Raw genomic sequence first — 16235 nt, 5'->3', positions numbered from 1 at the left:
CACTAACAATGATACAATAAATTAAATCAACACTTTAATTCTATATTAATGTAAATTTATTAATAACACAACATTTTCAAAACTTTTTGTTGTGATATTTTGAACATGGCGCGACATATTGGTTTCGCCCAGTGGTTCTTAACTTTTAACCCCAAATAATTATTGTGATATTCCAAAACCATATTGACACTGTACTGTTCAAGTATTCAATTATAAATTAAATTAAAATATATAATTATTCATATTTATATTTTCAATAATCACTTATAAAAGTTTGAAATAATATTTTTATATTTGAAAAACGTTTGAGAATCTCTACTCCAGTATGAACTTGTTCACAAATCGCTTGTCAATGGCGGCTTCTCCATTGTATTGAAATTTACGCTTGTAGTGCTATTTTCTTGTGTAGTAAAAAATGGTAATAATTAATGAATTACATAGTAAAACTTAAGATTTACGTTAAGAAATGTAGTAGACGTAGTGCGTAAATTTGTGCGTATTTTTAATACTCGAGACACCCTATTTATAATTATCAAGGTGTTACGTGGAGACATATACAAGCGTCCTAATGCAGATATATATTTATATATACATATATATCTCGATTAAATGCACAATCAATATTGGCTAAAAATACTTGTTGCAATAGCTAAAATTATATATACATCAAGTTTTTATTAGTAGTGTTGAAAGTTCTTTTTAATGATGACATTATGGATGCAACTCTAAATGTTTTTTTCCACTTGTAGATTATATTGATATAAAGCTGAATTGAAGTAAATAAAATCATGGCGAGCCCTTCGCCCCAAAGCAGCCCTATGCCGCCTCCTCAGGTAAATGATAAATTATATATATAAAAAGATCTTAAAATAATAAATGGTTAGGAAATTTCTAGATGGTAATGAATTACTTGTTAGTTTACACATATACAGTAGAACCTCAATTAACCAGACTAATTGTTGTCGATAGAGGCATCCGGATAATCGAAAGTATGAAGAATAATGTTGTGTTTTTATTAAAAATAACAAATACATACATAGATATCAACAAAAATAATGTTTATTAAGAAATTGAAACTTTGTTATGTATGTACATATATTTTTTCTTAGATTACATTACATACATATACTAAACTGCAGAATTAATCATGCAAAAATTACAATTGTAGGTATGTACATGCATATAAATTAGTCACTGTTGGTAGTCCAGATAATCGCAAATCCGTATAACCGAGGTCTGAATAATCGAGGTTCTGCTGTAATTGTTTTATATTGATAAAACTATTTTGTGCTTCGACAATTGTAATTTTCATATTTAAGTAGCTTATGCTTAGTTTGAAGCACTAATTCAAGCTAAATGTTTGTTATAATAATATGTTCTATTGTTGGTTTAATCCAAGAGAATATATACAATGTCTTTTATGTATAAATATATATTTTTTATATTTTTTTACCGGGCATGTTGAGGGAATTGGAATGAGCCTCCCGGGTTCAGATATTATATAGAGTTTTAGATAATAATGCATAATATTTCGATTTTATGCTAATATATATTTTACGGTGGATAAGTTATTAGTAAATATAAACTAATAAATAAATTTATTCTATTTTATTCTTATAAAAGGGTTGAAAGAAAGTTATCAAAATTAAAGAAATCGTAAAATCTAATATCACAGTATAATTCCATTTTAATATAGAAAATTATCCAATTTAAAATAAAACTTTCTATCTGAATATACATTATACAAATATTATTTATGAATAAAGAATTTGAAATATATTTTTGCCTTATTCTTGGCACGAAGAATCTTTGTTTGATTAATTATTTTTATTAAGACAATCATGTTAATATCTTTTATGAAAAAAAACAGTATTTAAGTAGTTCAGTTGATTTTACCAAACTTCTGTCGAGTTTGTAAAATTTTAATAATCCATTTAATAAAAATTGAATTGAATTGATAATCTTATGCAATTTTTAAGGAATCTTATGAACTTAATGATCATTATATAAATTATTATCATACATGATAATTGATGAAGTTTGTTCATTTTTATTTAATATAAAATACAGAAATAACATTTCATATACTGGAGAGCATTTCCATAAATATCTTTTTGTTCATTTTATGGTTGTGCTTACAATGTCTGTATTAATGCTTCGAGTTATTTATTTTGATAATTAAGTGGTTTTAATTAAAAATCAATACTTAACAATTGAATGATGATTTTATTAGAAATCGATATTTTTGTACACTTTTGTTTTTGTATATAAACTCATAACATGCTCAATCTAACTTGGGGCTAATTTGCTCCATACATTTATAATTTAATATATATACATTACATTACTTAGTAAATCATACAATTTTTATTATATTTTTTTTTTACCAGGCACCAAGTCCTATGGGACCTCCCTCACAAAGTCCGGCACCACCGCCTTCTCCTCACAGTCCTTACAGCCAAGGTCCTCCACCACCGCAGCAACAACAGCAACAAGGGCCTCGCAACAGCAGGGGCTACCTCCACAACAAATGGGACCAAATGGAATGGGACCGCAAGGGCCACTCCAAATGGAGGACATATGGTTCCACCACATCCACAACAGTTCGGAGCTCCTCAGCATCCTAATATGCCACCAGGAAAATAACAGAATTATAAATAGACAAATAAATAATTAATATTGTTTTTTATATATACTAGATGACCCGGCAGACATTGTCCTGCACCCACGTCTACGATTCAAATGTTTCAAATTTTCAATATCCTGTCCTATACTATTTAATGCCCTATTTGATGTCCTGCCTTTGTGATTCATTTATGGCCTTAACATAAGTATATGAAATTTAGAAAAAAAATAATATAGTATCTGTGGTAAAAGAATAAATATTTGATTTTGGAATAAACATTTGATTTTATCACACAACATAATTGTTTCAACAATTCAGTCTATAATTTTTATAATCTCATACGATATATTAGTTGCTTTTTGGCAATTATAATTTATAGAGTACATTTTTCTTACTAATAATTTAATAAACATTATTGTTTATGTTCAAATCTTAGGTGAATTAATTTGTAAAATCCAGTTCTTATGTGCACTATTCAGTCTAGATCAATTTGCTAAATATTTTTTTGTATTGTTAAATAATTTAGTAAAGTAAACCAAAATGGAAATGCATTAGTTTAAAAAAATAATGTATATGCAATTGTGGACTTATTGCGTTATTTATTAAACTGAATTATATAATTTCATCTGCCAAACATATGAACTGTTGACTACATCTTATATTATTTTTAATTTCTGGCTCATCTCATCTGCTTTTTGGCAATAATAATGTAGACATTCAATTTTTCCTATTCATGATCATATATATATTATATTTTAATATTGTCCTAGCCTATAAGTGAATTGAAATGTTTGGCAGATGACAGTTTTCATTTGTTTTCCAAGCCAAGCAATGCCTTGAATATTTTCAATGCCAAACAATGATAAGCATTGTTTTGTAATATTTTCTATTTAATTCTGCAATCTAATTATATTTCTATAATTCAAAAATTCTAAAAAAAAATCCTTAACAAACTTCAGAAAGATTTATCAAATTTGACTAATCGTTTAGGAGGGTTATCCTTTCATACAACACTACAGAATAATTTTACATATGATATATATATATATATATTATATATATATATATATATTATGAGAACAGTTATATAAAAATAATTTTATATAAATACATTAATAATATTTTGTATAGAATTATATTTGTGTTTTTTATGATTTTTAAATTAATTTTTTTTACAATCATATTGGTAACAAAATTCAAGAAATGTATTTACCCATATATTTTACAATTATTATTATTATTATTACAGGTCATCCTGGCGGTCCAATGGGTCCGGGACAACCTCATCCAGGAATGCACGGCATGCCGCCTCAAGGACCACCTATGGGCTATCATCCGATGCCTCAACATCCTAATCAGGTAATTATATGTTAAATTATAATTATAGAAATTTAATATTATATTTTGAAATTAACAGTTCAGTACAGTTGAGAGAATATTATTATTATCAAGAGATTTGAGTTTTATTATTAATAAATTTCTTCAGCTTTCTTCAGAATTTTAGAAATTGTTAAATAGCGAAAGATTGTATTTATAAGATTGTAAATAAAATTTAAAATATTGTTGATTGAAAATCATTTTGTACACAACATATTAAAAAGTTGAGCTTAAAAATAAAAAACGTAGTGTTAAAATTCTGAAAAAAAACATAAATATATTTAATAACATATTAAATTTTCAACTCTAATATTTCTAACTGTTTCAAGCTTTCTTGATCATTTTGTTTATTATCATTCTATAAATTACATCACCATACAATTATTATTGATTACGGCTTGCTTATGAATAAATAATAAATAAATAGATATAATTAACCCTTCGTGAAGTTAAAAAAATGCCAATTGGCAATCAAAAATGATCATTGGACATGGACCAAATTGTCAGATATTTTTTAGTTTATTTATTTAGTTTTATTCTGCTTTAAAAAAAATATTTATCTATCTTTTATCTAGGGGCCAAGTCCAGGACCAATAGGTCCTCCACCTCCACAAGGACCTCCCCAAGGACAAGGTCCGCCCATGCAACACGGCCCGCCGCCTCCGCACCACCAGCAACCGCCTCCCGGTATGCCTCCAGGGCCACCAAATGCACCACCTCAACAACAGGGACCGCCAGGACCTCCTGGGCCAGGAGGTCCACCACAGCAACAAATGCAAGGACCACCGATGCCACCACAAGGAGGTGGTCCCATGCCACCACAACAGGGCGGCGGACCGCCTCCTCCTCAAGGGGGCCCTCCACCTCCGCAGGGACAGGAGAATTTGAGTGCTTTGCAGAGGACTATTGATACTATGGAGGAGAAAGGATTACAGGTAATAAATGATAGGATTATATATATATATATATATATATATATATATATATATATTTATATTTATATTAGGGTGGATTTGGTGGTCCTGGAGGCTAGATTAATATGGACATTTTCGAATTTCCTTGCTCCCAGGGGCTCAAATGGTTCCAAATAATAAAAAACAATTCTCTGAAAATTTTAGCTCTTAATATTAACGTTTAGATAGAGCGCAATTCAATCAAAGTTTTGTGGGGAAATAGCATGGAAAATTTTTCAAAAATTTAACTCTCACTCATTCATTTGTCGCTAAGTTATACCTAAAATTTTCTTTTTAAATTTTCAAAATTTTTTCCATGCTATTTCCATACGAAGTTTGATTGAAATCCGCACTAGACTAAAACTTTCAGAGAATTGTTTTTCATCAATTTGGAACTATTTGAGCTCTTGAGAGCAAGGAAATTTGAAAATGTCCATATTAAGGACCACCCTAATATATATATATATAATATATATATATATATATATATACATTAAATAAAATAGTAATTAAATTAAATAAAGAAAATAGTTGAATATAAATGTTTGTTTTGAAAAATGGTTTCTTAACTCTGCCTATTGGGTACTTTAGGAGAAAGATTAAATGGTAATAAAAGTATATTATTATATTTTTTTTCAGTCTTTTTGTATTTTATATAAAAGTATAAATATTATTATAAAATTTGAAATATTATCTAAAATAGTTACATTTTAAATCTAATTTATTTAATACCTATAATATTTTGTAATTAGCAATGAGCATAAATGGTTTTAATTATATTAATGTATTTTTCTTTATTTTTTCTAATAGGAAGATCCTCGTTATGGTCAACTTCTGGCCTTGCGTGCTAAGTATGGTCCACAGGATCCTTCAAAACAACCTTTCAGTCAGAATCAGCTCGTACAACTAAGGTGAATATTTTTTTGATATTATTAAGAATGAAGGGCTTGGGCTAGCACAAACGAGTTTCTTGTTTGATCGCATTCTTGGTCAGCTTGATATCAAGCAGCATTGTAACAAATTTCTACTTTTGGTTATATGTAGATAGTTTATAGATCTCATATACAATCTCAAGTGAAAATTGCCATTTGTGGGCATTTCTGTCCATAAAGAAAATATATAACATATAATGTAGAACATAGTATAAGATATAATGGATATCAAAGAAGATATAAAAAAACATAATAGCTGTTGATGATCGATTACTTTCCATGTTTACAATGATGGAAATTATAACTTATTAACTTCCCATAGGGTAAGTTATAGTAATCGCAAAAAAACGAAAATGGAAAATTTTATATATCTTTATGTTTGTTCAAAAAGTCGAATTTTTGAAAAAATTTCAAAATTTCTCAAAAATCCAATTTTTTCAAAGTCTCTTTAAATTTAGTTTTCGGTACGGGAAGTTCCAGCAATTTGCCTTAAGGCACGATGCCATGCACCACTAGGTTATGTTTATAATTGTTGCCAAATAAACATTTTGTTTGCAAAAATGGGAATTCCTACAAGTGCATTTTTTCTTTCAGAGGACAAATAATGGCATACAGAATGTTGGCCAGGAATCAACCATTGAACCAGCAACTTTTGTTATCCGTCCAGGGTAAAAGACCAGATGGAGTAAATCCTCCTCAGTGCCCTACACCTCCAAGCAGCCCGTTCCAACCTGGACAGCCTGGACAACCTCCTGCACAGGTAATGATCAACTTGGGGTTATATATAGCACTATACTAATTGAATTCATATGTGCATTTATTTTTTACACAAAAATAAATAGATTATTTGCGCTAAATTTAATAATATATCATGTTGTTCAACATATTGCTTTACAGCAACTTGATATATGTACATATTTTAAAATCTTTATTGATTGGTTAAACTACATTTTTATTTAATTTCTTTCATATTTCACATACATTTATAGTTAACAACTGGTTTATCAGATAATATTATTTAAATAGAAATTATCTACATTTTAACGTCAACATAAAATTTTGACTTTGTTTTTTTTAATTGTAAGCTTATTTAAATATATTGAACATAATTTTTAAATGGTTTGATAAACCCTTTTTATTAACACTGCTGTACATGCTAGCAAGTCATCCAAATATTTGTTACACAAAACATTTTAAGATTTTCCAGTCGATCAATCAATAAAATGTATTTGAAAATAAAAATTACAATTCCAAGAAACTAAAAGCTACATTAACAAATTAGAATAATCTGACACTGAGTTAGAAACATAAGTTGACATCTTTGATGTCCAAAGATGGCACCAATGCGGAGTAAAATATAATTAAGAAAGCATCATAGCAGCATTCTATAAAAGCAAAGGTTTTTTTTTTTAAATACTATACCCAGGTCAAACGTAGAAGTCTAGGATAAGTTTTTGATGTCAATATTTAACTTCCCAAACGAGAAGTTTTTCACCCAAAAATCCGATTCGCGGATTTTGTTTTCTCAACGTTTCAAACTATTCTGAATCGAATGAGACCAAATTTGGAAAAAGTATGTGCGTGTGTGTGTGTGTGAACAGATTTTTTGCCGTAAATCGATGTTTTCTCAAAAAGTGCTGGACCGATTTCAAAAACTTAAAAGCTATTAGAAGTATCTCGATGAGGAGTATCGTTTGTCAGTTTTGCGCAACGATCGGCCGAGCCGTTTTTTTTTCAAATCGCAGAAAGTGAAAAATATTTCGTCCACGTCTTAGCCCGGAATTCTGAATCGATTTTGAAAATTCAAAAACTGTTCGAAAAATATATAAGTGAATCGACCTGATTGGTTTTTGGTAAAGATCGGCCGGGCCGTTTTCTTGTAATAGTGTTAATTTTTTTTTGACATATTTTATTATTCTTTGTTTGACGGTAGATACCATAGTCTTATAGATCATACTAAAATATTACGGCCCTACAAGTCGTTTGACTTTAAAATTTCGTCAAAGTTTTCAAAAATTAGTACCGTTCGTACTTGCCTCAAGGTAAAATACCAATACCAACTAGTTTTTTAATGTCGTCCATAGACGACGCCTGTATCGAAAGGGTTAATGAAACCATTTAAAAAAATCTACAGCAATTTTAATATTAAAATAAAATCTATTTAAAATAAAATATTATTATTAAATTAAAATAAAGTCTTATGATTTTGGTAATATGTAGTTTTATAATTTCTGTATTGGTTTATTTAGTTTGATGACATTATTCATCAAAAAATTGTACTTTCATTCTGTGACAACTTTTGTGTCTACTCGTAAAAAATATTGTGGATGTCGTTTAAAAAAAAGAGTGTAAATAATATAACCCAATATAACATTTATTTAACTATTAGATTGTCAAATATCTCCCTTCCGCTTTTTTGCTCTTGGTTTATAATACAAATATGCGGAAGGGAGATATTTGACAACCTATTATAACCATTTGTGTCTCACAACCATGTCACTAACACTTTTGTCTGTCTTTGTCTGTGTCCTCCTATCATCTGTCCACGTGGTGTTCCCTTTCTTGTGGGTTTTATGTGTCGTTATCCTTCAATTTCCATCGCACAAAAGAACGGAGCTCCCCAATCGCAGCAGCAGCAGCCTCCTCCGCCTCAGCAGCAGCAGCAGCAGCCTGGTGGACCGCCGCCTCCTGGTCAGAACGATCCTTCGAGAGGCGGTCCTCCGCCTCCTCCGAATGTTGGAGGTCCGCCGATTTCTCTTCAGCAGGGGCCTCCTCCAATGGCCCCTCAGCAGCAGCAGGGACAGGGGCCACCTCCGGGGCCTGGACAGGGACCTGGGCCTGGTCAGGGGCCGCCTCCTATGCCTATGATGATGAATCAGGTAATAAGGGGAGGAGAATTCGGGAATCTGTCTAGATAAATGATAGTTGAAATATCTGTGTAGCGTTTTTAATATTTTTTTAGAGTATTTAAATTTTAAATGTATTTATATTTACAATTTGAATCTTGAAACGAAATTTTTGACTACTTTGCAAATAATACCAAAAACGTATTTGTTTATTAACTTCCCGTAGGGTAAGTTATTGTAATGGGCCGAAAATCGAAATTGAAAATTTTTACATTTCTCGACGTTTTGAAGGTTTCTGAACATTTTGGCATACTTCAGAAATAATGGATGTGTGTGTGTGTGTGTATGTGTGTGTGTGTGTGTGTATGTATGGATACAAATTTCCAGTCACATTTTCGGGCGCACGGATCAACCGATTTGAATGGTTCAAAAAACATTCGATTCCTATTGATTGGGTAAAAGAGCTGATTAGTTTTTGGCAAAGGTAGGTCCAGCCGTTTCGGAGATACGGAGAAAATAGTGCAGAAAATAGAAATCGACTTTTTGAGAGAACGGAGTATCCGATTTGAATGATCTAAAAAACATTCAATTAGTAATGATTGGGAGAAGTGTTTATTAGTTTTTGGCAAAGGCAGGCCCAGCCATTTCGAAGATACGGAGCTAAATATGTAAAAAATGGTAGTTTTTGAGAGAGAACTAAGCGTACGATTGAAATGATTCAAAGAACTTTCTGCTTGTCTTAACAAAATAATTGATTTCGGAAAAAAAAATTCATAATTTAAGATAATTTTTTTTATTTTTTTTTGTGTATCGAAAATAATTCAGATTTTATTTTTATTCTGTCTAAAGTTCTAATATAACTTAAACAAATAATTTTAACTTTGCAATTCAGTTTATATAATTCTTATAAATATTAGACAATGTAACAATATTTATAATAATCTATTTGAAAACATTCAGTATTCCTCGAACATTTCGTTACGATACGGGAAGTTCCAGCAATTTGCCTTAAGGCATGATGCCACCCACCCCACTAGTTTATTTATTTATTCAACGCCCAAGGCAATAATACAATATATAGTTCAATTTGACGTATACAAATTATAAACTAAAGAAATAATATGTGAGAAAATTAGAGTATTAAGAGTTCATAGATAGCTTTGTATACATACATAACACTTAATATAAACTACGAATATATAACATTAAATAAAAACTAATAAAATTAAACATTTAATAAACTATAAATCACTACTTAAGACAGCCTTTTAAGGATAATTTTTCTGGCTTGATTTTTTATATTTGTCACCATTGTATTAATAAACAACTTTATAAATATCAACTAATATAAAATATATTATTTAGTTTATTATTATGGTCTTGGATTAATTTTAATACATTTTTTGCGTTTTATTGGAAACACTTTCTTTTATTTTCTATTAATCAAAATTATCTATTACAAGCCTATAGCATTTTCACCCTCTGTATTGCAACCCATTGGTCCACTTGTCATTATATCTCTTGTAACTTTTGAACCGTCCGTCCAAAATTAATTAATATATCAGCAAAATTGTGCTAAATTAAATTATCTATTATTTTTTCTAATTCATAAACACACTACAGCAACTCGGAATGGTTTAAAATTGCAAAAATAGACTTCAGATTTGGAATGAATTACGTGCACGGAAGCTTATTGGTTTCTTTTGTTTGCTACTATGATATTTGGATAGTGCTCGTCGAGACCTTTTATTTGATAGCCCACATGCCTATATTTGAAGTGAAACTTTTTAACTCATATTTGACCCCTTGTACTATTCATTTATTTATTAAATCGGTTGTAACTTCTATACTATTCAATGGATGTGAATGGTATCTTCGACAAGTTTGTACGCCATAAAATTATCTACAATATTACTGAACATTGTAATGAGTTTATATAAATATTTTTCAAAAATTGTCATTTCAAACAAAAAAGTTGATGTTTTGAGTTTGTAATAACACTTGCGAAGGTTTTTGAGTATAAATTAAACACCAAAGAAAAACTACTTACTTATAATTAAATGAAATTAATCTAGAATATCCTATTAAATTTAATTGAACAAAATCTGCCATTAATTGTTTCATTTTAAATTACGTTTCTACAAAACATTTTAAAATATAAATGTAAAGTTTTTAAACTGTTTTGAAATAATTTCTCACCTTTCCCACAATCTCTGGATTAGTACAAATATTTCAAGACTAAATCTAGCCAAATCGGTTCAGCTGTTTTTGAGTTTTAGCATACCTAACATAATATTTTGCTCTATTTTTATATATAAGGTTGTACTAGATATTTTAATAACACTTGTAGCAAAATTTGAAATCAAAGAAAAAATCTGTTTTATTATATTTTTTATTGCTAGACAGATTCAATTCTTTCACCATATACTCTGATTTCTAATCTTTGCATCCGCAATATTTATTTAATTAATTATATTTTAATTTTCAGGTTCTCATTATATTTCTTTGTAGGTCCTCCTTGCTTTTTAGATCCTATTGTCCTTTTGTATCCTTTGTAGAGCTTTGCATGTTTTTTTTATTTGTTATATGTTGAATAATGGAATATGTAAAATTTGCTCGATTATTGAAATTATTAACAAGGGGAATATAAAACTTACATGTCTGACATTTTTGATTAAATGAGAGTTGTGTAGAAACGATGACCTTAAAATATTATAGGCCTATGAGAAGTTGTTTTATTATAAATATTAGGAAAAGTTCAGATAATAAATGGCCGATGGATTTTCATGTCAATATTATAAAAACTATTCATTAATATCAATTCATTGCACATATTTTGCAAGCGAAAATTAATATATTCAAAACAAATAGTAAGAATAAGTTCTAGTAATTTAAAACCTATTTAAAAATATGTTTTTTTATATCTGTCATCGTCTATGAAATATTTCTTGAGCAGATTTTGCATGTTGGATGTAAGAATTTTGCTTAATTATATGTTCTATGCTTTACTAACACAAAATGTAAATTTTGCAGTATCGTCTGGAAGAATGATTATATTTTATTTAATTTTTTTCTGAAATTTATAGATAATGTTTGCTTTAGCTGATTTTTTGAGAAAGATTGTGCAAAAAATTGTTAATTTCTTGATATACATTTATTTTCTCAGCTTAAGCAACTATTTATTACATTTCTTATTATAATTATATAACTAATGTTGCTTAATTTCTCGAAATTGTTAAAATTTATGCAATTAGTTTTCTGATGCCTTATTAATATTAGCTAACAGCGTCCATAGATAAAAGAAGTGTAAATAGATCGCAAACACGGACGGTTTGTCGTTACTTCAATTTTAATTCTTTCCGCACTTCATAGGGGCGTCACAATCTGTAGCACGTAAATTTACCCCTAGGTTCAATTCTAGATAAGATTTATACAAATATATAATATAGAAAAGATAAACCTGAATAATTTGAATATATAATATATAATCCTATAAAATTTATTTTCAAAAAAATCACTTTTTTTTACAAAAGTATAAAAAAGAGTGCGCGTAAGGTTCACACGTGATTGAAGTAAAACTTTTGAATGTTTATTAGTAATATGATAACATTCGCGATGCACACATTTTTTAATGTCGAATATTATATATATTCGAATATATAAATATTTTTAATGCTATTTGAAAACAATAATGTAATTAAAGTTATACTTCAAATACGACATGATCGGTTTGTGATTGTAATTAGCATTTAGGACTTGAATATTCATTAGCGAAATGAAGTAATTGCTGATTAATAAATTGTATAATATTCGTTCACGCAGTGGATTTTGTTAAACAACACTTAAAAAAATATTGTTTTCACATTGTTTGAAGAACTTCATGTAATTAAAATTAACATACATTCGTTGACTGCTAGTATTTTTGCTTTACTTTTTCGCGGGCGATACAGTCTCATTCTTTGAGCAGATGTAATACCTGTCTTGCCTTTAAAAATATTTTCCATTTTTATAACTCCAAATATTTATAGAAACTACGAACTTACGTTTCTTATACGGCACAAATGTTTCATTTGTTTTATTATTTCCATTGTAATTATATACGGGGACAAGGTAAAATATTTATCTGATTCAGACATTTTTTTTATTAAATCAAGATTTATACCACGATGTAACCTTAAAATCTAATGACTTTCCGATCTTCTTATTGATCTCTATTCACTCGACACGACGACTAGTCACAATCGACCCGTATAGAAATGATTTCATCGAGAGCGAATGACGAACGGTTCGGGCGTAACGTAACTTCCCTTGCAGTTTTACAGATTTACTCCCTAGTCGCGCCTAAAGAAGTTTTACTTAAAAAAATTATAGCTTATTTATTTTTTTTTTTTTTATAGCAAGCTATACAAAGTACATTCAGCTACAAAATTATAACTTCAAACTGTATTATAATAAGAGAATTAGTTTTTTAAAAAGAGTGAAAAAATTGATTACAGTAGACCCTCTGTTGAGTGCGTAAAACACTAAAACAGAATAAAGAACATTTGTTCTAAGTTTACTTAATTTCATAATAAATCATAGAAAGCATGAGAAATCTTATTTACTACTTCAACTATTCATTTATTATTATAATTACATAATTCCATTACCTTTATCTCCAGGGTCCGCCACAGATGCCAGGTCAACCTCCAAACAGCCACCAGCCTCAAATGATGCAACCAGGAATGCCTCTCAGCAAAGAAAGAATGATGGGGACCCATCAGCCGATGGGACCAGGTCAAAACAGATGGCTCCTGGACAACCTGGTGCACAACCTGTGGGACCTCCGACACAGAAACAGAACAGGATCACCACTCTCGCTAAACCTGTCGGGCTGGACCCTGTTTTGCTGCTGCAGGAGAGGGAAAACAGGTCAGGAGGGAAAGGGTCTCAGGGTAAAATTTGTTTGGTTGTGCAGTTTTTGATGTTGGAATTTTTTTTGCAGAGTTGCTGCTCGCATAGCTCATAGGATTCAGGTTTTGAGCAACTTGCCGACTACTATGCCAGAAGATTTGCGTCTACAAGCTCAAATCGAGCTTCAAGCTTTACGTGTCATCAATTTCCAAAGGCAGTTGCGCAGTGAGGTACATATTTAAATAATATTTATATATATATATATATATATATATATATATATACTAGCTGACCCGGCAAACGTAGTTTTGCTAAGTAAGGTATATTCTAAACAATTTCTCGAGAATCAAAAATATTAATACTTTAAGTATAAGGATCTGTTGTTTGAATGCTAGACACAATGAAGTATTATAAAAACAATAAACCCCATTAGTTTGTCTATATTTTGTCAATTCAATCGAACTGGAAGTTTCATACACTTTCTATAGAGAATATGGCATAATCCAATCCAAGTCTTTTTTGGTGTTTCGACTTACTGATTACGTTTCAAGTTTTTCACATTCTTTTTGGATTCTGGATGTTGTGTATAATTGTAAATAATACTACTGAGCTTGTACACAATTTTTAAATTTCCCCTAGGAGAGATAGGAATTGAATTAAGTATTTCTTCTTTGATCTGCTTTGTGAAAAGTTTCAAGTAACATTCAATGAATTAAAGTAAATTAAATAAAAAATATTTATGTAGAGCAGGGCGAGGCACAAAGGTCCAATTTGACTTTGAGCAGATATGAATTATATTATAATAATCAAACCAATTGTATCACAACAAATAACACATTTCGAAAAGTACTATTATCTGACTACGTTCAGTAAAACTGCCAGCTACTTCATCATTGTAGAAGTGTGCTTTTTTGATGTCTTTCAAAAATTTGTTATCTAGACCTTTTTACCCTTAGAGGGGTAACTTAGTTCGGCCAGGTGGCTAACAGGTTTAATGTCTTATTTTAATTTTAAAGATATTTTACAAAATAATTACATTTTTGACTAATGCTATAAAACTACCAACGGAAGAAAATACTTTTATTATGGAAAGATTACCGTTTATCTTCCGATAGCAAAGTCATGGAAATCAAGGTTGTAGCTGGTTATACATCTTTTTCCCTCTACTTTCAAATATTGTAGTTAAATAATGCCTAACTTTACTGGTTTTTGGCACATCGGTGCCTTTTTATTTTACACCTTCATATATTACTATCTATTCTTCAATAAATTCTGGTAAATTATAACTGGGAAAATGTTATTCAACAAAATGTCCCGTTGATCGATACCAAATTTAGGTTCTGAATTGAAATAACATGAATAAAAAATAATATAACTTAGAAAATGTTTTATAAATACCAATGAGTATATAATTATACAAATAAGATCTTTCAGAGCACCGTGTTTGAGAAAAATATGATTTGCAAAAAAAAATGCTACAACGCTAAAAAGTGCATTTTCATATTAACATTTCAAAACAGTTGATATTTTGGGTTTCAAGTAACAATTGCGGCGTTTTTGTGTATAAATATAACTATGAACAAAACTACTCACTATAATTTGATCATAATTAAATAATTTTCACGTAAAACATCCTATTAAACGTAATTGAGCATCATCTGTCAAAAACGTTCGACATTTGACGTATTAGCTACCGTCCATTGTTTTATTCTAATTACGCTTCTACAAAAATTTTTAAATTAAAAATGTAAAGTTTCTACGCGATTTTGAACTAATCTCACCTTTCCGACAACCTACTGATTAGCACGAATTTTTCAAGACTAAGACTGGCCAAATCGGTTCAGCCGTTTTCGAGTTTTACCGAATCATTTGATCGAGAGCTACATTTTTATATATAAGATATATAATCCTGAATTATAATTGTAGATTATTTATAATTACTTTTTTGGATAGGTTAATATGTGTACAAGACGTGACACGATGCTGGAAACTGCTGTTAATGTCAAATCTTACAAAAGAACCAAACGACAAGGTCTGCGTGAAGCCAGAGCCACTGAAAAGTTGGAGAAACAACAAAAAATGGAAGCCGAAAGAAAACGAAGACAGAAGCATCAAGAATTTCTTTCTTGTGTACTGCAACATGGTAAGAAAATGATACATGTTAAACATATTTATTTATTAAGTTAATCAATATATATATTTAATACGAGTATTTTTTATTTATAGGCAAAGATTTCAAAGAATTCCATCGCAATAATGTTGCAAAGTTGGGTCGTCTCAACAAAGCTGTTATGAATTATCATGCTAATGCTGAACGTGAACAAAAGAAGGAACAGGAACGTATCGAGAAAGAACGTATGCGCAGGTTAGTATTTAATACATGGTATAAAATAAAAAGTATTTTTATTACCAAACTAGATGTCTACAATTTTTATAATATAATATACTAATATTTACAGTTTACCTAAAAATAATAATTATTGTTTTTTAAAAATTACTCTTCACGCCAAATGCATATATATTTATAATATGCGCGATGTTAAATGTAGAATTGCTTTAAATTTAAAATGATAAGTCTCAATTACCACACTATATTGGAAATTGAAAT

The 16235-nt window shown here is 29.6% G+C and overlaps 2 protein-coding genes across 2 annotated transcripts in view; both read left to right on the top strand.

Moving 5' to 3' along the window:
* LOC113388561 (ATP-dependent helicase brm-like) overlaps window positions 1-16235 on the top strand; it is a 28589-nt gene that overhangs the window by 11316 nt on the left and 1038 nt on the right. Inside the window, exons 6-11 of the mRNA XM_026625932.1 lie at window positions 6483-6648; window positions 13396-13460; window positions 13511-13645; window positions 13719-13857; window positions 15581-15770; window positions 15854-16024. Coding sequence (XP_026481717.1) covers window positions 6483-6648; window positions 13396-13460; window positions 13511-13645; window positions 13719-13857; window positions 15581-15770; window positions 15854-16024 — 866 coding nt within the window. The remainder of the gene's footprint in view (window positions 1-6482; window positions 6649-13395; window positions 13461-13510; window positions 13646-13718; window positions 13858-15580; window positions 15771-15853; window positions 16025-16235) is intronic.
* On the top strand, window positions 363-4596 carry LOC113387527 (uncharacterized proline-rich protein-like). Its single transcript, XM_026624856.1, has 5 exons — window positions 363-418; window positions 750-833; window positions 2391-2638; window positions 3876-3985; window positions 4579-4596. The coding sequence occupies exons 2-3, from the start codon at window positions 789-791 to the stop codon at window positions 2625-2627; spliced, it is 282 nt and encodes a 93-aa protein (XP_026480641.1). The 5' UTR covers window positions 363-418; window positions 750-788; the 3' UTR covers window positions 2628-2638; window positions 3876-3985; window positions 4579-4596.

The sequence above is a fragment of the Ctenocephalides felis genome, unplaced genomic scaffold (genome assembly GCF_003426905.1).
Source record: "Ctenocephalides felis isolate EL2017-DRISC unplaced genomic scaffold, ASM342690v1 CF-g0.4_SCAFFOLD_03572, whole genome shotgun sequence".
Taxonomy (NCBI): domain Eukaryota; kingdom Metazoa; phylum Arthropoda; class Insecta; order Siphonaptera; family Pulicidae; genus Ctenocephalides; species Ctenocephalides felis.
The sequence above is the reverse complement of the archived record's forward strand: the minus strand, read 5'-3'. Positions and strand labels throughout refer to the sequence as shown.